The sequence below is a fragment of the Patagioenas fasciata genome, chromosome 7, assembly GCF_037038585.1.
Source record: "Patagioenas fasciata isolate bPatFas1 chromosome 7, bPatFas1.hap1, whole genome shotgun sequence".
Classification (NCBI taxonomy): Eukaryota; Metazoa; Chordata; class Aves; order Columbiformes; family Columbidae; genus Patagioenas; species Patagioenas fasciata.
Window position 1 is genome coordinate 485456 of NC_092526.1, and position 26842 is coordinate 512297.

Below are 26842 nucleotides of genomic sequence, written 5' to 3' on the forward strand. Positions count from 1 at the left end.
GTTTTCTAATTTTATTTTACATCTAAATATCTTTTAATGTTCTGTTGGGAATCATTACTGCCTGGGAACTTTTTAATACCTCCATGTATAAACAGCCACTATCTTATGGTTCTTTTTTACTTCTCTTTAAAAAAAAAAAAAAAGGTAACCTTTTGACTCTGTTTGGTTCTGAGCGTTGTTGCCTCCAATCTCATGGCTCTGTTGTAATTTAAATACTAAACACTCCCGATTACTTTACTGATGGTAAAACTGTTGCTAATGAACCAAATTGTTTGGGAATGGAGCTGGTATAGGAAGAGCTTGATAAACCATTTGTCCAAAATATAAATTTCCAGAATCTCTGAAGATAGTACCGTGTTGGTGTTTCCTCTTGATTTTGAGTTTAAGTTGCTAGCTTGTTGTAGATGTCACTGGCTTTCTAGTGAACAGTCCCTCAATGGGAGCATTTGAGGGAACAGAGAGTATAAGATGGATGATCTCCAAATCACATTAACTTCCACTATACGCTTTTTTAAAGTTAAGCCTGCAAGTTGTGTTCTGCAACACGGAAATGCATTGCAGCCTTCCACCCAATTCCATTGTCACCCCAGCAACCTCTCCCAGGTACACGACGTTACACACGTCCACAGAAACCAGCACCAGAGCTTGCACCATCTCCTTTTCCAGACGTCCCCATCCTTCAATATCACACCAGTTGCACCATGCAGCCATCAAGCATACATGGTGGCCCACAGGGATCATCCCATCATTTTCCAAACAAGAAACACCCAAGAATTCCACACACACAACCCACCTGACTCAAGAAGGGAGTTCAGTTGGAAGGGACCTGCAACAACGAGCTGGTGCAACTGCCTGGAACAGATAGCACTGGAGTGGGAAGAGCATAGGGCTTAATTGTCCTGTGGTATCTCATCACCTGCTGGGTGACCCACAACTCCAGGCTCTTCTGAGCTCTCTGATAGTGGTATTGAGCCTGAAGTCACTTCCTCATGATGGAAGAGTAGCAGAAGAGCCAGAACCATGGCCAGGTTTGGGACAACGCACACAACAACAGACATTCAAAACAACACAACCCAATGCAGTGTAAGCAACCTGGAACATGAGGCTGGCACACAACTAAAGAGTAGCACTCACACAGTAGCAAAATTCAGAATTGTGACATGGAAAAACATGCACTCCCTCTAACTGCTGACACAGGAGCAGCCGTAGAACCCCAGGATGGACACTTGAAGCATCTCCATCTGAGGGAGCTCCCACCCAAAGGACTCACAACAGTACTGAGCAACCCTCCTGGGCTATATCAACCTCGCAGCTCTTAACTTGCCCCAAGATGAGAAGAGGTGCTCAGCTCTGCAGCTGCTTCCCATCAGCCTGGTGCCATCTACACCTGGGTCAGTCGTTACTGACCCCACTGGGGAGATCTGGGCCCAGCACTGAGGGTCAGGTACACCTGAGAACAGCTGAAGCCAGCAACAAACTGTGGCCATTCCCCATGTCCCCAAAGCCAGAGAAAGAGGATGGTGCAGACACGAGACAGCACCAGCAGACAAGACAAACGCCTGCTTGGACAGACAGGTGCACGGACACAGACGCTGCCACGGACAGAGACCTCGCAGCACGGGTGTGCGCAAGACAGCAAATCCTGGCTGCTCTGGCCCTGCCCTTCGGCAGAGCTCTCCCGGGGGCAGCTTTCTGTCCAGTGCGTCAGACCCTCTGCTCTTGGCCCATCCCACCACAATATTCCCATGTCCCTCCTTCATTTGCACTAGAGCTCAACAAGGCTGCGAGATGAGGTGACAATTCACTTGAATCATATTTATACATGGAACTGCAGCTACTGACATTGCTCACTTCCACAGAACGCTTGTTACAAGGACAGGAAAGAAAGTTAAAAATACTCTAATAAATGGATGACTTGAAGGATATCAGAGCTCATGCTTGTAACTCCAAATGTGTTCAGCACATATAAAATACTGTCTGCTTCACTGTACAATGTTTTATTAAGCTATACCAACTAACCATGAGAGAATTAAACATTTAACTTCTATTATAAACCTGAATTAACTTTCTTCAGAAATTACTTAGAAACATTTTCATGAATGCCTGGACCTTCACTTTTCAAATTAATGTCTAAAAGAGAGCTGTATTTCAACTACTTGCTAGAATGATACTTTTGAGTGTGGGCGCTGCACATCCAGCCCTAAGGTTACCCGAATGAGCACAAAAATGTGCCATTGCCTTCAAATTCCATCTTCTTTCCAGCCTGAGGACAGGCCATCTCGTGTGACGCTAGCAAAGGTAACTCTTAACATCACAAGTTCATCTCGGCTGTTGAGGCATGAACTTTCTACCACATAAGTTAGTTCTACATAAAATAAACTGAACTCAAGATGTTTCAATATACCTCACTCTTTGCAGATACATTGTTACTGTAGTAATTTTTAAAAGCTAATATAAATATTTATAGCAAATACAATTCTAATACATGTATGACAATTTATTGTACCACCATTAATATAAAGCATTTTAATCCAAATTGATCAGAAACAACCTTAAATATCTGCATAAGAATTTACAAACATTAGTAAAGATATACCACAGACCATAGCTTTCTAAGCTTTCAAGTTGAAGTTCCTGTAGATATCCATGTTTAAATAAAACAGACAATACCAGCAGAGATGCTACCTCTGTCATCTTTATTTAGAAAGAAGTGACAACACTAGAAAACACATTGACAGCCAGTGCTTTGAACAGTGAAGGTGGGATCTACAAAAGTCTGATTAAACTAAACAGCCTCAGGTCTTTATCAAGTTGCAGATCTGCCAGGAATGCTGAAATGCAAGAGTTTACTCCTGCAATATCCCACAATGGAACAGCCACTTCATATCAAATATAATCTCAAGGTTCCAAACCAGTACATTAAAAAGCTATCACTAAGTATCAGAAGACCACTGCAAGATCTTATTGCTTTTTGAGTTAAACAAAAATCTTCCAATAAACCAAAACCCAAACAATCTCTACAGTCTCTTGCTCATCCTCCTGTTCATTCATTAACACTGCAGCAATCAGTTTTTATACAATGTGTCAACAGAGGCGTTTAAAAAACCCCAAACAAAACTTATTCAAGTCCACGGACACCCCCGCCCTCCCTGCCCCCCCCCACCCTGAGCCCCACGATCACCACTTGGTGCGGGAGAGGAGCACAGCTCGACAGACAGAACCAGAAAGCCAACTACAATAAGGAGGAAACATCAAGGTAGATACAGAGCTCCCTTAAATATTCGAAATCCGATGTCTTCCAAACAAAGCACATCATCCTCTTCATTTAAAAAGCCAAGTTGCTTTATACATCTTTAATCCTCACACAAGCTGAGTAGTTCTCAAGTCCGCTGAGTTCCGCTGTGCAGCAGTTGATTTTGAATTCAACAATGCTTCAGATACTACAGTAATATCAATGCACTTTTTACTAAGGAGAGGAAAAAAAAAAATGTATTTTGATGTTGTTCTTGCCAGTTCAGCATTTCTGCAGCAATTCCACTTGTCTCTTGCAGTATCAAAGTCCTGCCAGCATCAGTCTTCAGAATCATCCTCAGAAACTGTTGAACAACACAGTATAATCAGCAGCCTTGACAAAGGTCTGTGAAATTAGAGCACTTTAAGATCAGTAGAGGAAATAAAAGTAGTTTTATACTGTTAAATAGCACATTGTAATACTTGCCCAAACCCTGTGTCATTTTTAAATGCACCTTATGTCTGAAAAATAAGGCATTTTCAAATCAAAACTCAACATTACAAAATGCAGAGTCCTCCTGCTGTCCTTCCTCAACATAAAAGGAAGAAAACTTAATTACGCCAGAGATTCAACTTTTATATAGTGTTTACAGCAGCTAATTCCAACAGTAGTCAGAGGAGAGTATATTCAATCCATGACAGCAACACCCAGCACAGGGAAAGAAACGGCTCACCAAGTTAACAATTCGGATGCTAAAATATCTAGAAATGTTCAGCAGACTAAACTACAGAGAGACTCCTAAATTCTCATATATACGCTGCTTAATGCAGTAAAGCCAGGCCTACTTGGAAGCAGCTCCTCTCTCTACTCTCATTCTTTCAACATATGCAAAAGGAACATAAAGTCCACATATGCATAGGATTTTACTGTCACAAGGTGAACTAAAAGACAAATACACCCTTGTCAACTAAATAAGGTCAGTACAGACAACTAGAATAAGTTTGCAAAGCGTTAGCTTGTCTGTAACAGGAATTTAATCTGTCCTCTTAAGCAAACTCTGCAGTCAAGAAAGTATTTTCACTTGAGTAACTTGTTCCATCTCTGAACACAGAAAGCAGCAAGGTCTGTCTCCTCACTTCTCCGGTTCTTCAGAGAGAAATGTGAATAAAATAGTATCTACAATAAATCTAAAACTCGGTATTCCTCATCTGCAAGTCAGATAAAGTCTGAATCAAATACAGATTTAATTTTTTACTCTAAAAGGATGCACATAATTTAGGAATAAATTCTAAACTCAAGTCTACCTTTGGCTGCCATGAACGTAAAAATAATCATCTGCTCCTTGAACTAAAACTTACACACACACCCACACCATTCCTTATCGTACTCCAAATGCACCCTGTGCACTGAAAATTCATATACAAACTTTGAATGTTGACATTCACATGCACATTAGAGGGAAAGCCAAAAAAGGCAGATCAAGTACCCTTCTAGTGCCTCTTCATCTAGTGCCTGCGATCTGGGTACATGCACCACAGGTCAGCACTCAGTTTTTCATTCAAGCACACCGAAGAAGCCATTAGGTGAAGAGCAGGGTGGTCCTTTGCCACAGCTGGCAACTGTTCAGTTCCATGCCCAAAGTGCATGGTCTGATCAAGTGATGCACACAACTGAAAAGTGTATGGATAGGAAAAAAAAAAGCAGCGGGTGGTAGAAAAGATGGCAAAAAAACAACGGGGAGAAGAAGAAGCGGCAGGAGAAGTAGGATAATTGAAGTGCAATTCAACTTCAAATGTTTCTTTTCTGCTAGGACTCATGTAAAAGGCTACAAGCTGAAGGTCACCACCAATTCCATAACTTCATATTGCTAGAATTCAAATAACCAAGCTGTAACTAGTCATGAACCTCGTTATCACTTGCAGAAAACACTTCTGTGGTCTAAACAAATCTATGCTGTTGGGAAATTAATCATGGAGAATTAAAACCAGTTCCCTCTTGCAATAATGCTACTGATAATGGAAAAAGGACTGCTGGGTAAAGTCAAATTTTCAGTAATTAAGTTCAGTATTATGAATCCTGGCAAGGAGGTTCGTACTCATTTAACTTTGAGTTGCTCTAATTGGAGAGGAGGGGAAGAGGGGAAGCACCTACTTTCAATATCTTCCATATGTGCCTGAAGAGTTCTTGCAAGGTTAATAAACTAGAAACAAGGCAGAGAGAAAGTAGTTTAAAAGTTGCAAAGTTATCTGCAGAAATTTGCAACAAGTTAGCACAGTTTTCTTCACTTTTTACATCCCCAAAGCTTTGTCCCAGATGCCGATTATCCTAACCCATTTGCCCAGCTTAGAAAAATCAGTGCAAAATTTAATGCAAATGCCCACATATTAGACTTCAAATTGCTACTGCAGAGTTATTTCAGCTTCCACGCTACGTCAAATGTTTCTGGCAGCAGTTGGTGGCATCATCTCCACGTTCTACAGTCTGTAAAACACATCAGTTTTGAAGGCAGAACAAATAAGCAAGGGCCAGTTTTACGAAAACTGTTCCTAGCAACTGTAATGCAGAAAACCATAATCTGTACAGATGGCATTAGCTGGATCCTTTCAATTCACCATTAATATGTCAAAACACGGCCCTCTGAATTAGGATAATGAAAAATGCATACATACACTTAAGATTTTAGCTACAATAAACAAAAAGTTCGAGAGCAGGATTACTATTAGGCAATGGTGGCAGTTCAGTGTTAGAAGTCCGTGGTACCACAATCCCTTGGAATACAAGTTCCTCAAGCAACTTCCAAAGTCTCAACCAAGTGTTTCTTGTCAGTGACAATCTACACCCGTTTCAGTGCTAGTGCACATGTTGAGACACACAAATGAAATGGAACAAGATTACTACAGTTTCCACAGCTCAGCTGTATGCTTGGTATTGAACACACATCAGCGCCCTCAATGGTTCGAAACGCACTGGCACACAACTGCACAGTGCCACATCTGACAGAAAAACAGTAAAAACACCTTATTTCTGCAACACACCCAATATAATAACCTGTACTGAGGCTGGCTACTATTAGACTATATGTCTTTTTTGTCTCTACAATTGTAGCAGAGAAAACCAGACATGCCATTTGTGGATCATGGCATACAAGTTCTACATCATACGTCTACAGAAAAGAGAACCACTGTTCTAACACAGTGAGAGATTAAGAGTACAGTCCTGCCCCAGGGACCTCGTACCTGCTCTCAACCATTCTGGTAAGTGTTGGACAAACTTAATACGGTCCATTCTTTGTATGTAACAACGAAAACAAATTGGCTTGTAGGAGCTTAGCTGAGGAAGAGCACCACTTAATTATCTAGTATCAAATAAATGCATAGAATATAGGATTTCTGAATGAGCCACTATGCAGAAATAATTGTGTATGATGAGCTCTTACTGGTAAAATGTGTACTTATTGCATTTCTAAGCCAAGACATCTAAGTGACAAGAAGCTAGTCAAATACAACTAATAAGAGTTTTGACATCTAAGTGACAAGAAGCTAGTCAAATACAACTAATAAGAGTTTTGACTAATGCCAGAAAATCATATCATAGCCACTCAGCTTCAGCATGTAATATGAAGGTACGTATTTAGGCACAATCCACCTGACAAGCATTGCAAGGTCCAGACCTTTGCAATATTGACTGACATAATGAGAAAAGTTAATTGAATAAGACAGTCCAACATTCTCTAACTGCATGTCCTGTACAGAGGGAGGTTAATCTTCCATTTTCACGTAAATTCAGAATAATCACGACAACACACGTACAAAGCAATGTATTACCAACAACCTTGACAAAAAATTATTTTGCAACACAGTAACAGCAATAAAGCAGCACCTTCAGTTTCAATTCAAACATGGTGTTACTGCATTGACAAACCCAGACCATTTTAGAACTAAATCTGCTAAATAAGCACGCTTCCCGGATATCGAGCTCCTAGGTCACTCAAGGTAACATTCTAGTTCCAAGTTCTCTGTATGAGCAATTCCTGCCATAAAATCACTGTACTTACTCTGACACGTGTGCTGGCCTCACTGGCAGTTCCCAGCATATCAGAAAAGCGCTGCTCACATAAGTGTAATAACACTACAAGGTAGAGACCGGAGCTGATGAGTTCATAGTCTGCCTTAAAGGGGATCAAAACAAACATTCCAGATGTCAGTATTAAGTCTGCATATACAATTCAAGAAGTAGAATCATAATTAAATTTTACTGGAAACATGTATTTCATCTCCGGTTGTTCGAAGAAAATTAGGGAAATGTAACACTTAAAACAATTTTAAGTACTGAAAGTATTTATACCTTCGGTTCCTCCCACCCACACCACATGTAACATGTTATCCTTGAAGACAGAGTTCTGTAAATAAAATCTCACCATGGTTAGTTCACAGGAAGGAATCTGAAAGTCAGTATTTACCACTGGGGAAAAAAACCAAAAAACCACAACAAACCAACCAGCAAACGGTTTTGGTTTCTTTTCAGTGCTCCCAAAGCTTTACAGAAAGCCAAAATAAAAGGAAATGCTGTAAAAAATTTTATGATGCTATGAATATTTTTAGAAATTATTTTCCCTAATAAGATAAACTTTCAAAATGCTACTGCCAAACTGGTCATTTAGAGTCAATTCTTTAAGAAAAGGTTTTAAAGCTCTTATTTCTATCGAAGTATAATGACAGTAACCACCAATCCGTAGTGCTAGAACATAAGGTGAGGGCACTCTCTAGAAAGACTTTGCAGAGTCTGGCACAAGCGACAGGCACAACAGTACCAGGGCAAGAGCTTACTCTAAATAACAGGAAAATCAGACACTGATGCTTGCCCTCAAAACCGGTGTCACTCTGTATCTTCTTTCAACTTCTGCGGTAGGGAAATGTTTAGTCTTTCTATACTCACAAAATACAAGCCAGAAAAGGAGGAAAAAATCCTGAATTAAGTTAATTAAATCACCATATTTTTGTTATTAACTTTTAAATACTAAACAATCCAGTAGTTTCAAGATAATGTATTTATATAACAGTAGTCATACTAATGGTCTTTAGTTGTTCTAAATTAGGAAAGGACTTGAAGGAGCAGCAGGAAGCTGTTAAAAAACAGGTTAGTTTCTACCACTCTGATGAAACAAAAGTTTTTAAATGTTTAAAACAACTGCTTAAGTGCGCTAAAAAACAAACAGCTCAAAGCAAAGAAAATTAATGACAATGTCAAATTCAACCTAACCATACCAGTATTCCCACTGCACCTATGCAGCAGAGACACCGGACTGTGAAGCTTGATGACAGATCCACAAGTAAGAAACGGATAAGAGATACGAGACACTTACTGAAAGCTCAGCTATAGGAAGCACAGCAGGAAGATAGAATTTGTCTGCATATTGAGGAAAAAAAACATCTGTTGCATGTTGACATTACTTTAGGTGCATAACAGTCCTTCTGAAAAGGAGACGCATTTTCCTTCCCTAAAGAAGAGCGCCCTCCCAGCACAAAAGCAACACTTACCAAGCTACGCAAAATATACTAACTTGTTCATTAGCATGTGCCCTATAGAGCTCATGAATGTCAAAGTCTTCCAGATTCAGGTGCAGTTTCTCCTTGCACAGCTCACACGTTGTTACTGCTTCCAAAGAAGAACCTGGTGAGGAGGAGCAGAGGGACAGTCAGTGTGGAGTTGCAATAATCTCTAACAAATGACAGACAAGCATTACCGACTGTAACTAATTCTTGACTTCATTTTACAGAGCAATATTAGAAGAAAAGTAAGCCTCTAATATGAATGCAGTGACTATCTGCTACTGTCAGAATTTAAACACTATAGAATGTTTATTCTCTGCCTCATGTTCATTCTGGACGTGCATCTTATTGCAAGTCTGGCATAAAATCACTGCTTGGGCCAATTGAATTTTACAGTGTAACCCAAATATACACAAAAGTTACAATAAATATACTGCAATAGCTTAAAGTTATTGCTAGAGTAATACTTTGTCATTCAGTACAAGGTTTAAAACAAGCTGCTCGATAAGCAAAAAGTTAATAAAGTTTATGGTAGATCTATGTCTTATATGGTTAAATACCTCATATTAATTTCTCCTGCAGGCAGAGGCTTCTAATACATCCCTACACTGTTGTGAGTCCTCTGATACTGAGTAAAAAAGTAACCAAGATGCCAGCACCTTCCTTTGGTAAAAAGTATACCATGATGTTCATGTCTTCTACCAAGCCACCTATTTTTAAGTCTTAAAACCACTACAGATAACTTAATTATAAATTAGTCAATCTACTACAAAAACAACTGTACAGTGTGTGATTTCTAAAGTGTTTCTTAAAAAATAAAAATTCTATATGCCCTTTGAAGTAACTTTTTGAACAAGCAGTTTTAACAGCCTTGAACAGGTGTTAGTATCCTAAAAACAAACAAACAAAAAACACACAACAAGAAAAGAGTATATAAATTTAAATATAGTTACAACAGAAAAACATTTTTGGATTTTCAAATTCCTATCACTCTACTACAGGCAGCCTGGCTATAAAAGTCTAAAAAACTAGAAGCACAAGCATGAGGAACTGTGGGGAACAAGCTCACGCAAAGTGGTAGAGTAACTCTAAAGCCACACTTCTGCAGGGTTATATTTGGCCTAATATCTTAGTGGATGATCCCAAAAATATAATTATTTGAATGACAAGCACAGTTCTTGGAACTAACATGGGAAGCTGTGTAGTCACAATAAGCCTGGAAGTGCCACACTGTTGTTTGTCCCCAACTGCTTGTTTTTCAAACAAATATCTCCATGTTAGTAATCTTCTGCTAAGCCTCCCAGTGTACCTGGAAGCCTGCTTTACCTGAATTGATCTTTGACTGCAGCCACTTTTTCATGCACTCCTGGTGAACATACTGCAGACTTCCAGTGCATTTGCATGGCTCTATTAAAAGGTTGTCAGAACTTGCAGAGGACATCTGACAGATTCTGCATAAGTCACCTTCTTCATCTTCAGAATCTTCTAAAAGCAGGCTGAATAGGAAGGAATATCAACAAATGCTGTCACACATTTCATGTAAGACTGTTTACAATGACAATTCCATTCATCCAACTGTTCTCAAACCAATGAGGTTTAGAACAAGTTTCTCCAAAGACAAAAGTGAGAACACAGATGACAGAGAACTGACTTGCCACCTTCCCTGAAGGAAATTTTCCCTCTAACGTCATGGTTACAGAAAACCCTCTCATGGTAAATCAGGTACATTCTATTATCTCAAAAAAAAACATAGTAATTTACCTCTCTTTAATTTTCTGGAGTCTTTCTGGATCTCTTGAAGAAGGTACTTTAGACTTGCCACTTTCTTGTCCATCAGACTGATTCCAGCCAGAGGGAATAATATCTACAGTTATCATAAGATTGTCAGACAGACTGCTTCCTAACGCTGGAGGTACTGCAAAGCGAAAGAGAGAACCAGGCAGAATTCCAGAAGTACTTCTGCTGCGGGCCGAGTCCGGTGGGGAGGCAGTAGCTGTAGGAACACCAGATACTGCAGGCGTTGGTGATCTGCTAACAGAAGCCCGAGGAGAGCCATCTAATGCTTCAAGAGAGGTCTCCTCACCTGGCTCTCTTCTTCTGAAGAGATGTTGTGACCTAGCAGCTGCATCAGAGGTAGAGATCCTTGCAGATTCATCTCTTCCTTCTCTTCTTCTTCTGGAAAAGAGAGGTGTACATCTGTTCCTCAAAGATGATGACAACCAGGATCCTGTGCTCCTGCTTTCAGAGTCTGGTCTGTAACTTTCCCCATCTGAATCAGAGTTATGATTTTGTGAAACTCCTGATAAACCCCACCTTCGTCTAAGAAAACTAAATCCCTGAGAAGCTTCAGATGTCTGAAGTCCTGGAACATCTGGAGTCACAGCTCCACTACTACTTGATAAGGTAGAAGCCTGAACTCTTGGGACTACTGTTGACTCTTCAGAGCTTAATGATCTTGTGTGCAATGAGTCTTGGCTAGACCTTCGAGAGAAAAATGTGGATGACATAGTAGATGCTAAACGAGACAGCAGCTGTCTGGTTGTGCGCCTCCCTTCACTGTCGGCTGCAGGCTCGTTCAATGGCCTCCGAGAAGATAAAACCCTTTCAGAACCACTTGAGGAACGAGTTTCATCTCTAATGGCAGTAAGAGAAAATTCTGGCTGCATGGTTCTCTGGGGAGATTCCAATTCATTTCTCCTTTGTCTTGAAGAATAGCTGGATCTTGAAGAGCTCATGTTAGAGTCTCTGTTGAAAAAGGATGGCTGATGATCAGAAGGCAACTGGCGGTTCATCGATGCATTCAGCCTCAAAGTGCTTAATGAGCTCTCTTTTGGTCTTGCTCCCTCTGCATACGAAGAGGCAGGTCTGTCTTGAAGATCTGTTGCAGAAAAGCAGAGGAAATACTATTAAAAGACGTGCTCCAACTGTTACATTCCAGATGGATAATGCTACAGCTCTCTGATAATTACATTCCAGATGAATAACTCTAAAGTGTAAATGCAAAAGTTAGGGATTTCGTGATCCTTATTCAAAACTGCTTCAAACTTGGCAGGCAGATTCCAGAGCAGTATTAAGTTTAAATTTACTTACCAGAATTCTAAAGTTAAACTAAAACCTAGACTGGTTTCACTCTGGTAAATCTATTTGGAATCTAACACCCCTAAAGTCTTCAGATTATCAAGGTATGACTCACTTTCTCATACGTGACTATGAAGGTTTTGACCATCTTTCAGAAGTCACATAACAGCACCTGAATTAAAACCAGCAAATTATATACCATATTATTTATAACTTACAGGTCCATTCTGCCTGTAGACTGAGAAAGATGGATTAATCAAAGTTTCAGCAATGTAGCAGACACCAGAGCACCTGAAGCAAACGCATGGATAAAGTCACATATGTTCCTCATCTATTACAAGCTCCCCTTACTCTTCTCATCATAAGAACATCAAGAACCGCAGGTAAAAACGCTACTTAAAGGTAGCATAAAAATATTGACTTTGGATAACAGAAATGGAACAGTAGCTAAATCAGATGGCTATTCTTATTATGTCTGAAACCAAAACCTCAAAAATAAAAAGAATACCCAAGAAATACTAGAATTGAACTGCTCCAGCCCCAAAGGGTTATCTAGCTATTGCTACCAATGGAACAACTAAGCAAGTTCACGTGTTCAACTATGCAACTGGCTTAGCACAATCAGACTTAACCATTCTGTGTCAGTAATCTCGTCCGCTCTCCCGATTACCTTGATTACCTATAACCAATTAGATAACTGTCACCACATTGTGTCCTCTCCTGCTTTTAAAGCCTACAGTTGATCACCCAGTGTTTCCCAGTGGCCAGCAGGTGGAGGGAGGAGATTCTTCCCTTCTACTCCGCTCTGCTGAGACCCCCTTGCAGTGCTGCGTCCAGCTCTGGAGTCCCTGGTACAAGACAGACATGGACCTGCTGGAGCAGATCAAGAGAAGGCCACAACAGTGATCAGAGGCTCAAAGACCTCTCCTGTGAAGAAAGGCTGAGAGAGCTGGGGTGTTCAGCCTGGAGAAGAGAAAGCTCCAAGGAGACCTGATTAGGGCCCTTCAGTACTTATTAAAAGGGGTCGATAAGAAAGATGGGAACAGACAGCAGGGCCTGCTGTGATAGCACAAGGGGTGATGGTTTTAAACTAAAAGAGCAGAGATTCAGGCTGGACACAAGGAAGAAATTTTTTTTTTTTTTTTTACAATGAGGGTGGTGAGAGCCTGGCCCAGGTTCCCAGAGAGGTGGTGGATGAATCATCCCTGGAGACATCCCAGGTCAGGCTGGACGGGGCTCTGAGCACCCTGAGCTGGTGAAGATGTCCCTGTCATGGCAGGGGGCGCTGGGGTAGCTGGGAAGGTCTCTTCCAACTCAAGCCACTCTATGAGGTTTATCAGCATATTTTCTGTAAATACTGTTTAAGTACCTCAGCACACTAAGAAGAATTCTACTGTAGCTGAACTGTAGTTACCATTACTTGAAGCAGCTGGGGCAGCAAACATAAGCCAGCCTCCTTACTCAAATGGCTGGATTTGAGGGGCATGGAGGGGAAAGAAGGACACAGCTGAAGCCTGCTAACCTTGTAGGAAAGGAAACTCATTCAATATTTTAAATACTTAACAAGCACAAGTAGATTAAGGTAGGAGGTTGAAGCTTTCTCTACATATTCTGGAACTGAAACCTTCCACATTTGTAGGTTTGTTTTGGTTTGTTCTTTTGAACAGCTCCTGCAATGCAATCACCATTCAAGCTGAGGTTTATGCACGTGGTAGATTCTTACTAAAGAAACATCTGCACAGATGCCAAGAATCTGTCAAATGGCTTTGATTACACAGCAGGAAACAGTTGCGAGTTATTTTCGTAGCACTTAGCAGTGGCACTACTCCTAGAAACCCAGCACGGACAGCGAGGCTGTCCACCCATCCATTTCACCCTTTAGGGTCAATCAGGCAACCTCCAACTGTCCACTTACTAAAGAAATGCAGAGTATGATGATGTTAAACACACTCTTGTGAAAAGGCAAAACTGCAAGATGAAATGTGGAACTAGTTTTTGTCCTTTCTGCTTATCTTCTATAATTGTAAAAAATAATTTTTTTTTCTAAATTCCATATTATAAAATATCACCAATATATCTGCAAAAGGTGACAGACCACAATTGATGACGGGTTTCTCCCAAGACAGCTCTAAAAGGCCACACCACTCTGAACGGAAAGTGAAAATAGTGCAGAAGTCTGTACTACTCCTAGCAGTTACCCTGGAACAAACCTCTCACCTCATGTAAAGTATAAGTTTATTCATTTTTATTTTCAGTGGTCTAGCAGTTTTCCCTAATAACCACTCAAGAACCCAAAGGGAAATGGAGAATACATTATGGGAACCTACATGAAAACCCTTTCCTGAATTAAAGTTACTTCTTTCCCCATAGCTAAATACAAAGAGATCTTAAGATGAACAAGAAGAAAATAGGCTTGCTGACTATTCACACAGTTCCAGTGGCAAACACCAATATGGCATTTTCTTATGACTGAATGCATCTGCAAGCTAGACCATTCATGTATCCTTTGATGGTTTAGCCAGTGCATGGAAAGCAGCCAACCAACTTTATTTAAAAGGAAACCTTAAAATTAAATATGACTTTTGGCTTTGTGTTTTGAAGAAATTATTAAAAGAACATGTGAAGAAACCAACAGGTACACAACTTATGGGTTTACAAGCTTTCAGCTGTACAATACATACATGTTGAAGATGAAAAGTCACTGTTTCTGTAGCTGTGATCCACCAGGTTATTAACAGAGAGATCTGCTCTTCTTTCTAACTCTCTTCGCTCTCTCGCCAGCTCAGTTCCAAGGGAGCCAAGCATCACTGAAGAAGATCTAGGAATCCTACTGTACCTCCAAGAGGAATCTAGAAAGAAAAAGTAAATACATTCCCTGGTTTTGTCATCATTTAAAAATCCACTGAAGCTGGTACGCATGCATTCTGGTTATACCATATCAAGGAGAGTTTAACAATACTACTAAGCTGATCAAGTGCCAGCCACCAGCATAACGCTAAGATAAAGCAGCACTCTGCTGATGCTGGCACTTATTTAATCTTGCAGTGAGTTAGTTCTGAAACCTAAGCTGGCAAAAAAGTAATAATACTTCCGTGAAAAGTGAGACCCATTAACACTCATACGGGACAGGAGGAGGAAAAGAAATAGCATCTTGTTTTCTGATGCTAGCTAGTTACTAAAGAGGTTTCACAATACGGCAAAACAGCAGCTTGAGACTTAGTAAATGCTGCTGTTCTAATGATGCTCCTTAAATGCTCCTAAAACTAATTTTCCAGAAAGACAGCTGAAGCTTAAATGTCACTTAGACACGACTTTAAGAACAACGATTAATACTGTTCTTGCTCATACTGCAGAGTAAACCACTTCAGTTTAAAAAGGGATCTTGTGGGTGTTTTGTTTTTTTGTTTTTTTGGTTTTTTTGTTTGTTTGTTTGTTTGTTTGGTAACAGCTCCAACAACTACACAGGGAACTGTACATACTTCAGCTGTGAACCAAATGCTTGTTCCAAAACAGCATTTTTCAACAGTTCTGAAAAATCCACCTTGATTTCATTTTACTGCTAACTGATAAATCCAAATTTAAGCATTCATTGGTTGGCAGTGTGATGACCAACAATCGAGAAATAGAAAGACTGAGTCCCACAACATAATGAGAAATTTTAATGGTCACTTTAGCATCAACAGTACTGGGTTTTGAACAATAATTTATTCACTTTTATTTGGATGTCTGTGCGGTTCCACACATGGATGTAAAAGAACGCTGATCCATATTCACAAGGGTAATCTGAATGGATCTAACAGTCTGTTTCAAACTGTTCTAGAACTATTTTCAATGTAAGTTTTTGACACTTATTTCCTGACCTTTAGACTGCCATTAGCATATTGGTTAGCCTACATCTATCCAAGTATCACACACATAGTTACAGCTTCAATGAGAATCTGTTTTAAATAAACATTCTCAGTGTGGAATGTTTATTTTCGCTTGGCCTATAGAATGAGTATAAGCCCTGCTGCTAAAACAGAACTTTCTTCCAGCTCTAATAGGCCACAACACTGCACTTCTGGAAACACAGATCTAAGCGAGGCAGACATCACTTCGGCAGTCCCTGGCACGTGGAGGTTTACCAACACAATCTGACTCATAACAGCAGCTGTACGCATTTTCTCCTTGACATCTCAACCAATTAAGACATATTTGAGTCACAAAGTTCAGTTTTACTGCAAATGGAATAGGCACAGGTAATAGTTTTAAAATGACATGCATACAACTGGGTTTTCAAGAGACCATGTTAACAGCATTCTCAGTACTTCCAATGCTCCTACCAGTGCCAACATACTCTCCTGTTAGGTACAGACTTTCAATATTTAAAAGTAACAAAAGCATAACATTTCTAAGTAAGTTTTTAAAAACTTGATAAAACCTCATCTTACTACTTAGATAAATTTCACGTAACTCAAGCTCTAGTAATCAACTTCTCACCTGAAAAGGCAGTCAAGCCATTACTTCTCACAGAAGAGGTAGATGTACAAGACAGCTTCGGTCTCTTTGAATCGCTATCTTGCTGCTGGCTGTGCAGTCTTGAATATGCTCCCTGAGTTCTCTCAGACTCACCATAACACACAGATGTAAAATGAGAGGAAGACGACGTAGACTGAAACAACAACAACAAAAAAAATACAGACACAGTATTTGAGATGTGCTTACAGTGAACAAAAGCGTACATAATGCAAGACTCACAAAAATAGTAAAGAACAACTTTAAGATGCAAGCCTTATTATTTAAAAATAACATAGCATTTATGCTTGTGCTCTCAATCAGTATTACCAGGTTTACTCAAGACAGTCCTACTAACAACAGCTGGATTCTATTACAATCAGCATTATTTCTACCTTTATAGAGAGACATGGTTTACACTGGAAAAAGATATTCCTGACTTGTAAAATGCTATAAACATGATCAAATAAAGCTTTACAGATCTCCAAGGAAACCTAATTTTGCTGTCCAGAAATGGCCAAAACTGACCAGCTTCATTATGTTATTAAATAGTTTAATTAATCCATCCTTTCTTTTACTAATCTAAAATAGTATACTAAGGAATCAGCTCTAGCTTCTAGTAAAAATATATCTGGTCTAGATAGCTTAATATATTAAGTTCAAGTGCAACTGAAACAGTTCAGAGTGAAGAACGGGTACAAAACAATTTTTGCAGTATACAGCACTGAAATAAATCAGTTTTCAGAAGCAGTACTAAAATAAAATTAAAAACTAGAAATCGGGATAGCCTATAAAGCTGTTAGTCTGGTTACCTGCAGCCAAGGAATTTGTTTTCCATTTGAAATGTTTTCATTTTATTTTTTAATATAAAAACCCTTGAGCTCAATCAAAAAGCTCAGCTGAGCTCCCAAAGAGTACCTACAACCAGGATCCTTTAAGGATGAACCAAATTATAGTAGTCATTAGAGTTGTGTTTTATTCATATTTTATGTTTTTTACTGAAGTCATGTCACTACTTTTTACTCTTTAAAACTAAGAAGTATCTAAGTACTTCTCTTATCCCATCATAAAAGACAGATGGGGAGACACACAAATGTCACAAACCAAGTACAAGACCAGGTTGATTTCCCTCACAAATCACCTTTTCAACATGTAACTTGTCTTTTAATAATTTGCTATTCGATAAGTGGAAGCTTCAGGGTATCTTCTGCAGTGTTCACTGGCATTAGAACTTAACAGAAAAAATAACCTCAATGTGAAAAACTCCGTAATTTTGAAAACTCTACAGCACCAACTTAACTAGATAAGCAGGCCACTTAAAACCACAGACTCCATTTGCATTTCACCCATGTGCAGACACCTACCCTAACCTCCCCTGAAGTCAGCACCGCCACACTAGTTCCTGACTCCCCCTAATTAAAGGGTCTTCACCTGTGAGTCACAGTAAACCACCTAGATAAGGTGAGAGCACTCTCAGGTACAAAATATCTTTCAGTTTCAAAGCGAGCGGGATTTTCACTTGTTCACTACCTTCCCACCAAGCATCTTCACAGTTTTCTGCTTTTCCCATCCTGTTATTGCTACTGCAGTTGAAAGTGTTTTAGTGTGGCTGACAGTGCATGAACATGTCAAAGAAGCAAGCTATTTTCTTCTCGGAGTTATGAAAGCACATTCTAGAGCCCAGTTAAGCTGTAAGGGCCTGCGTCCTGGAGCTCAGTCAGGCGGCAGCTCGTTGTGTCTCAGGGTATCTGAGAGCAGCACACCAGTAGGCACAGTCAGGAACTGCTCCTCCACAGCAAGTTTACTACAGCAGGTGGCCAAAACCATGAACTTCACGTTAACCCACAAAGCTGATACCATCCAAAAACCACAACCCCTAGAAATTCATGATGGAACAAGCTGAGTACAAACAAGATTAATTCTGCCCTCCATAGGACTACAACATCAGATTCTAATCACCCTCATTTTTTCTTTTTAAATGGATACTCACAGAGCCACTCTCACTTCAAATCTATCTCTTAAATACTAGTAAAACTAATATACATTATTATTTTCATCCTCTGAATAATTTCTTAACATTGCTATCTTCTTGCTTTCCCTTCATCTTGACTTGACAAGATCTACTTACCTAGAAACATGACAGTGAGCCCCTGCTAGCAGCTTTTCAGATTGGCAAGGGTAAGGTAAACCTCCGATTTTTTATTTAAGTATTACACATTAGCAATCCTCACCAGTCTGCTTCTGCTTCCCAAAAATCTTCCAGCATGTGGATGATCAAGTGTCCCTGAGTAGCGAGTTGGAGAGGACGTTGTAAGCTTCCAAGGCGTTTCATGGGTGTCTCCTTCTCCAATTCCCCAGTCTCTACTGGAACTATTCAACACGCCGGACTCCTGAAGAACAACATGCTTATCATATGCCTCTTGTCTGATCTGAATATTTAAAATACAGAGACATGAAGGGACTAAGACATCTGGAAATCTTTCATAAGAAATCTCAAGCAATACCCAACAAAAAATGAGATAGGCTTGAGAGGGAATCACTAGCAAAAGGAAAGATTTTTTCTTTTTACATTACTTTCTAGCAATTATCAGCTCCTTTATCTGTCCTCATATCTGACTGCAGACAACAAAAACTTGAAATGTAAGGCTTCTGTGGCATTACCCCAACTTAGACACTCCAGCTTCAGGGCAGAATTAAGGACCTCACTTTAAAATGTTAAGTAAAGAAACCCCAATGTGCAGAAAAAGTGTCTATAACAGGAAAAGTGCCACAGCGAATGTGGCTTTTTGGCCACTAAAGCAAGCTGTCTGTCTTGTCCTGGTCATCAGTTCTAACGTGGGAAAGAGTGGCTGCAAAGAGGAAGGGGGAGGGGGGTAAATAAAAAATCCATTTCAGATCTATTAACAGATAATTATTTTTACATAAGCAGCGTGATCTGTCTTAGTGAAACACATGGTACAAGAAATCCAAAGCATGTCATCAAGTTGTTACTCCTTGAAAAGCATAACATAGTACTGCAGATGACACAGTATCTTCTCCCAGTCTTAAACACTTCCCTTTTACCACTGTTTAAGTTTTTTATTTTAGTAAAATTAATAGAAATAACAGAAATCCAACCGTTTTATTACAGTTAAGCAGAGTTCCTAGGTGACTATTCGTCCATCCTCTTCCTATTAACTACTAATACTACAACTACCATAGTCTCTATCACTATTTCTTAAAAGTTGTAGTATTAGGATGTAAAAAGCTGAAGGAATATTCATGCTCGTCATTGTCACAGGCAAAACTAAACCTGAAAATAAAGTATCAGCCAGTAACTTTTCCTGTATGTCTCAGTAGGATTCATCAGGTTTCCAAATTATTTCTTATATGGACGATCTACCCATGAGCATAAGGCTCCACAACTTCAAGAGAAAAGTAAAGCTCTCTTAAAACATTCTTAATAAGAGCCATGCCTGCAGATTTAATTGGTCTTGAAATACTTGCCTTTCCTTTTTCTCCAGCTGTTAAGATTCTCAAGATCTTCGAATTTTGTCTTATTTTAAGTGTCTGGATCACCACAGTAAAGACCTTAATCCATGAACAGCACACTCACAGAGCTCTAAAAGACAGTTCGTGGAATTACACTGTCTACCGTTCTAATGCCCACACAGCTTTTGGGAGCTGCAGCACCTCTGTACTGCGATCATTTCTTGCAAAGATGTCCCAAAGCCAAAACAGAAAGAAAAAAAGCAACATATTTGGCATCCAAAAAGAGGCTTTAAGGGAAAGTAATGATCAGGCATGACATGAGGAAAGCTCAACCTAATCACTATATCTGAAACTTAAAAAGGGTAGGACTATTAAACATTCCTCATCAGAACTTAATAATTGAAGCATTATAGAGGTATTCTATTTTTGGTGTCTATTTTCATTAGCATAAAAATGTCACGAGGAAAACATTCAAAATTTTATATATTACACTTGACACTATTACACCATTAAAAAGAAAAAGACAAAACCAAAACCCAACAAACTTCCACCTCATTTCTCACAAAATGGCTAACAATGTTGTATCATAAAGCACAGGAATTTTTTTCTTCGTGCCATTACACTAACTTGTTTTTTGCATTTTAAGTCACCTAGAAACAACGCTATGTCACATACATTAGATCATACAGTTTACATTTAACCCATTTGTTATGCCTCTTCAGATGAGCAGAGGCACTGATCTCAAAAGCGTATGACACACAAGAATTCACACCTATATGAAAAAAAAGGTAAGGGCAAGAAGAACAAACCCCCCCTGATAGAAACCTTTATTTTTTTGGCCCAAGTCAAAACCAAACACTTGAGGTTTCACTGCTCAGTCGCCAAATGTTTTTGAGCTAAGCTATAACCATGGTCTCTAGCTGTAGAAATGGCTATATTTGAAAAGCAAGGCTCCAAGTTCTCTTGCCTCTGAGGACCCAAAGCACTACTTACAGTTATACTACTACTTCTTCTAAATGACATATCTTTTACATGCTTTGGAACTGAAGCAGTTCTTAGTATTTTAAGGTAGGCTTCTAGTGGATTAACAAAGCAAAAAGGCCTGCCCATTTTGTTCCTATCTGACCAAACAATCTCATTTAGACTATTTGTTTCTTCTTGTCTCAGCCACTGATAATCTTAAACTGCAAGCAATAACTGATTTTGCTTCTACCAGCTCTGTAAGTACCAAAAGTTAGCCAAGAAAGGCAGCTTCCCTCTGCTTTTATCACTAAACACTAGCCTTGGGTAACAAGCTCTCAGTCTACCTTCTATGAATTTGAGTGAAAAGACAGGATACAACATGATCTTCTATATAATTATTTTCCCCTTCTGTTTTAACCTGAAAGTGCTATCAAGATCATTCCTCAGAAGCACTTTGCTCAACAGGAAATAGTCAAAAAATGATACACAGTGCAGTGAATACACTGCAGTTCATGTAATAAACGAAACACATAACTCTCTTGTGGTTTACCTTCAGAACAGCAGTAACACATCTAACTTCACAGCACCCGATAAGCTCATCTTGTCATCGACAGCTTTCGGTGTGATACATACATCAAAATTCAGATGAAATCCTCACTGCCCCTCAACAGAAAACCCCATTTACCCAGGGTTAAGACTGTAGTGCCTTGTGCCAAAACAGACCCATAGCATCAGGGTGACCTTCACTCACTGAACTGATGATTTTTAAAGGTACAGCTACAAACAAAAGCTAGTAAAGATGGCAAACCTAGAACTACCCACTCACACTGCAGAATACTGTAACTGGTCTGGTTATTACATTCCTGCACTTTAGAATTAATCTTGCTTTTCGTTCGCAAATGCAAGGCCATGGGTGGGGTTTTTCCTTATATTACCCTTTTTTGTCTGGGTTTTAGGGATTTTCTTGATAAAAACAAGACATTAAATTAACTTACACTTTACAGAAAGCAACAAAACATATTACCTGGTATCCAGATTCTAATCTTCGTGAAGATTCTCTTGCACTATATGCACCAGCTAAACTGTTTCCAGTCAATGCTCTAGATCCTAGTGGAGAGCTGGAGGCCTGAACAGATATCCTTCGAGGAATTCTTGAGGGTTTTGACTCCATTCTTTGCATTCTGCATAAGGACACGCTTATTTTTTCTTTAAGGAGCAGGGACCTACATGAAAAACACACACTAGTCATTCTGAGTGTATCACAAATATGACTCACACATACAAATATTTACACAGCACTGTGGTCTGACTGTGCATGAGTAAGATGGGGAAATGACTTCTTACCCTAGTTTTTGTAACCCCTTCTTTACATGTCCTCTCCATTCCATATTAGAAAACTAGAAACATAGCCCCTTTTGCTATTCTTAAGATTCTTGCTATTGTACTACAAGTAGAACTCCCTTAAGAACTCTGCAGCACTAGTATTAACAGAAAACGAGCCAGGAGCCAGGGAAAAGAGTCCTCGGATTTCCTAAATTCATACATTACTTTTCTGCTAGTGAACCACATCTCAACACTTGCAGGAACTACACTCAGACTTATCCTTCAGTCAGAACTATGAAGCTTCACTCTCCCATGAAAAAAATAAATTTCCTGTCTCGCTGCCTCAGACAAATATTTAGCTTCTCCAAAGACAACTCCCATGAAAATTAATGTACACAAAAGAGCACATGATCTCTCACATACACATATATAAATTTACCTTTGTCACTGAGTGTTTATTTGCTCTTTTGGTATTTCTAGGCATTTCAAAAGAAATGCTGATGCCTTTTCCACATGAGAAGTGATCCTGTAGTCATTCCTGTCCCTGAAACGATATTTTGACTTAATGTTGCTCAAAGGCTCCAGAGAGATACCTAACCCTTTTAGTAACATTCCCAGATTCTTCCTCCTCAGGATAGTACAGACAGAATCAGATCATAAAAGGTATCTCTTAAGAAACTTAAGAAAACTGGGGTACCCTCACTGGTGGGGTGCAGGAAGAGTAGCACAATAACTAACAACTCTAAAACAGACAGCCAAGAACTCCAGTGCTACAAGGTATTTTGCAGAAGTGGTAAAGTGGTACCACCTGTGTGATTTAACCACTTTTAATTCTGGCCTAACCTTCTGAGAACAACTTATATCAAGGAAAAAAATGAGCAAGGCACATTTTTTTCCACATATTAGCCATGCTCACCAGTAACAGCCTGCAAAAAGCTGTTGCATCCATCCAGACATACCTTATGTCTGGCTTGTATTACAGAGAAGCATACCAGCTTCTAGACCATGCTCCAGACATTAGCAACACATTTGCCTTTGCCAGAGACATCACCAGTTAAACAAGATCAGTTCAAGAATCCAAAACTCCCACTTGCCCAACTTTGGATTAGGAACCTGAAACCATGAATTTGCTACACTTCTCAGATTACATTTAAACCCCTAAGTAAATATGGAGCAACGGTATGCAACTGGCGAAGCTGTACTGGTAAGAATGCTCTAAGCAGTGTTCCAAAGTACAGAAGAACACAGTCAATCGTGGAACTTTAAAAGAAACTCAGTAAGGACAAACCTAATAACCTAAGCTACACACTTCAAGTGGATTGTTCATGCAATAAAATGTAACAATCATACTTCTTATTTGTAACATTAGATATGACACTGTAATGATGGCTAATTCAAGATTTAGAGTAATCTGCCATAAGGTGCACTGCAAATCTAGCACTTGTCCAAAGCTGCACTGAGTGTGAAAAAGTAACTATTAAAGTTGCAAACCATGAGGCTAAATGAATGTACTATACACTAGGGTATATGCTGGACAGGACAGTTGTATGTCTTGATGAGAAATGACATCCAAAACACTGCTAATCTACATTGTACCCTGATACAAAATATAAGAGACAGACACAGAATAATGAATCAGATTCTGTACCACTAAGTACTTGACAAAGAGCACCAGCGCTACCACCATCATTTTAGTTATGGATCATTCTGCCTCTGGATCACTTTGCTTCAGACAAGTGTGGAACCAGATGAATGAAAGACCACAGATAAAAGTCAGACACATACATATGTAGAACATGCAAAAGTTCTAGAAGAAGTGATGGAAGCTCCTATCAGTAGAAACTGATGTCTGGACGAAGAGAAGGAAGAGACGGAAGTGTAAGAATTTATAACAATGTCAAGACTAGAGATAATTTAATACTAATCACCAGCCACAGGACAAAATAATGAGCATTCTGATAGGAAAAGACAGGGCAGAACACCCTGTGGACACCAGAGCCAATTATCTCTAGAAGCTGAAATGGAGTCCAAGATTAGCAAATCACTTCTACAAACATACATAAAAAGGCACAAGACTCCTCCAGCGTTAATTCCAAGAGGACACTCTTATCAATCATCTTAATCTTGTAAATTAGCACCGGTTGTGATTTCAACCTGAATATGTCAGGATGATCCTATCTACATAGTATTTTCTTTCTCTAAGTGAAGAAATACTGCAGAAGCTATACACAAAAAATGCCCTAATAAACAAACTAAAGGCAGCATGTTAGAAAATACAAAATTTAGTGTCGGTTTACACATACAAATTATGATTAATTTCTGCAGTCATGGCCTCAGCCAGCAAACAAGAAGGATCTGCTATCATGATGAGTCAGAGTTGTATAAAAACAGGCATCTGACAAGACGAACACTGCCTTGTTCGATGCAGAGGCGGAAAGGTACCCAAAAAAGGCTTTACTGGCCTAGGCAAATAACTTCTGCTCAAGGAAACTGGATTTTATCTTTGCCTTTCGATAAAGATTCAGCGTCGTGAAGCATGTAATTCAGATTAATGATTAAAAAAAAAAAAAAAAAGCTACACAAGAGCTCTTCAACTTCTGGGCATCCATCATAAAAGCTACCTGCAATCCAACTACCAGAAATCATGAAAGCATGTACGTGCAACTGAAGCAAATGGAGCCATGACTTGAATATATTAAATAGATAAAACCAGATACTAGGTATCACAACTTTGGTAATCAACACTAGTAAGGATCTTCTGGTTTGTGTTTTGTTGGGTTCTTTTGTGTTCAGAGTTTTCTGAAAACCATTTTAAGCACTGCACCTCTGAAGCTTGAGAGCTGTCTTCATAGCTGGCTTGAACACACACAACAGACACATAAGGCTAATGCTGATCACAGCAACACAAGGAGGTGGCCAAGGTGAACACACTATCAGAGAAGGCAGGACAGAATGGGACAGTGGTCCCACAATTTAAAAAGAAGTCATATTATTAAAGCCACAACAATACTTTTCTGCAAGAGGAATATTGTGTTTTTATAGATATTTTGGAATGAGAATGGTTCCCTTTTACAGTATCAGCATCTTAAGGGTTTTTTTGAACGAGCACAAAGACACTTAAATTAAAACCTTGAACATCTTTTTTTACCCACACTGGAGTTCAACAAATCCCAAGTGGTAATTAACATGCTGTAATGAGTTCTACAATGACAAAGTAGTCACCTCAATTTTCACAGAAGGTAGTGAGGCCAAAAAAAACCCTGAAATTACTTCTCTGAGGAACAAATACAAAAAAAAAAAAAAAAAAAAAAAAAAAAATCACTCTTCTCAAAGCAATGTATTTCTTCAGCTCACGTCATGTTACACAACTTAGCAAACCTTCATGGCAAAATCCTGGAATAATCTACTGGAATAACGGATACCTGTCATACCTCTCGAGTTGGAAGAAACCAAGTTCTGAAATAAAACTTTAAATTCCAAGTTGTACCTGGGAAACAGATGACCAGCTTGTAAGGAGAGGTGGGGCTGAACAGCCTATTTTGAGTACACAGCTCAAGTGTCCTGCCCTTCTTGATCTGTCACCCCTCCAACTACATTATAAAAGACCAACTAGACCTAACATAGCCACGGGATAGAGACAACAGATACAAGAAATTTTTACGGGAAAGCAGTGTAATCTCAAAAGGTAAAAATAACACAAACAGCAAACACTGCAAATAAAAACCTCTCCTCCTCTCTTCTGCCCTGAACCAACTTCCACGCTTTCTGCAAACAGCTCAAGGTATCCTCAATCACAGAGAACCACATGCTTCGCTCCCAGCTCCTAAATTCACTTTTCTACCTTGGAACTACGTGGTGACACTCCTACTTAAGACTCGAGCTTTTATGACTGCAAGTTTTTGTACAGTTTGATATACATCTGTTCATTTCTCCCAAGAAACATGTGATCACGAATCTTCCTCAGTGTTTACTCACAAGCAATGTTTTTATGACAAACAAGATGGAGTTCAGGAACAATTATCTCAGTTTTCACAATTATTTGTTCAGGCTATTTTTTCAACCTTCAGCCAAGAAAGACTGACCAAAAACTCCGCAGCCTCTCGGGAGTCCCATGAGCGAGAACAGTATTTACCGACGTCGACCATTCGCTGCAGCAGCCGTTGCAGGACGCAGGGCTGCTGTTCGAGACGGGAGCTGCGGGCTCCGTGCAGCGGGTGTTCCGCGGGGCCGCTGAAAAGGGCACTACCACCGGCTGGCATGGAGAGGCCCGGCCCGCCGGGCCCCGGCCCGGAGGTCCCGGCCGCAGCCGCGCCCTGGCCAACGCCGACCCGGGGCTCGCGTCAGGCTGCGAGTCAGCGCCGAGCGCTCGGCCCGGCCCCGCGGGGCAGAGGACCCCCAGAGGGAGGACCGGAGCACGGGTGTCGCGCTGCTCCGCTGCGGGGAAGGCGAGTGGCCCTCGGGGGCCTGGCGGAGGAGCCGGGCGCCAGCCCAGACAAAATGGTTCCCCCGGCCCTGGCGCGGAGCCGCCGGCCCCGCACACAGGCGCCAGCTGGGCCGTATGGGGACACCTGCCCCTCCCCGGTACTCACTGCCGCGGCACAGCCCTCAGGACGCCGACACGCAGAAGCGGAGGATCCCCCGAAGGGCCCAGCCGGGCCGCCCCACCGGCTGACACGCCACGGCCACCGCCGCTCCCTGCAGCACAATGGCGACCGCGCGGAGACTGCGCGGC

The 26842-nt window shown here is 40.2% G+C and overlaps 1 protein-coding gene across 1 annotated transcript; it reads right to left on the reverse strand.

Moving 5' to 3' along the window:
* Positions 1–2677: 2677 nt before the first annotated feature.
* MARCHF7 (membrane associated ring-CH-type finger 7) lies at positions 2678–26412 on the reverse strand. Its single transcript, XM_071810626.1, is given in 11 exon segments — positions 2678–3485; positions 3488–3596; positions 7287–7400; positions 8793–8902; positions 10108–10277; positions 10543–11659; positions 14541–14708; positions 16339–16510; positions 18585–18782; positions 21812–22010; positions 26193–26412. Coding segments are annotated over 10 exon segments (2439 nt in total). The 5' UTR covers positions 21968–22010; positions 26193–26412; the 3' UTR covers positions 2678–3360.
* Positions 26413–26842: the final 430 nt, after the last annotated feature.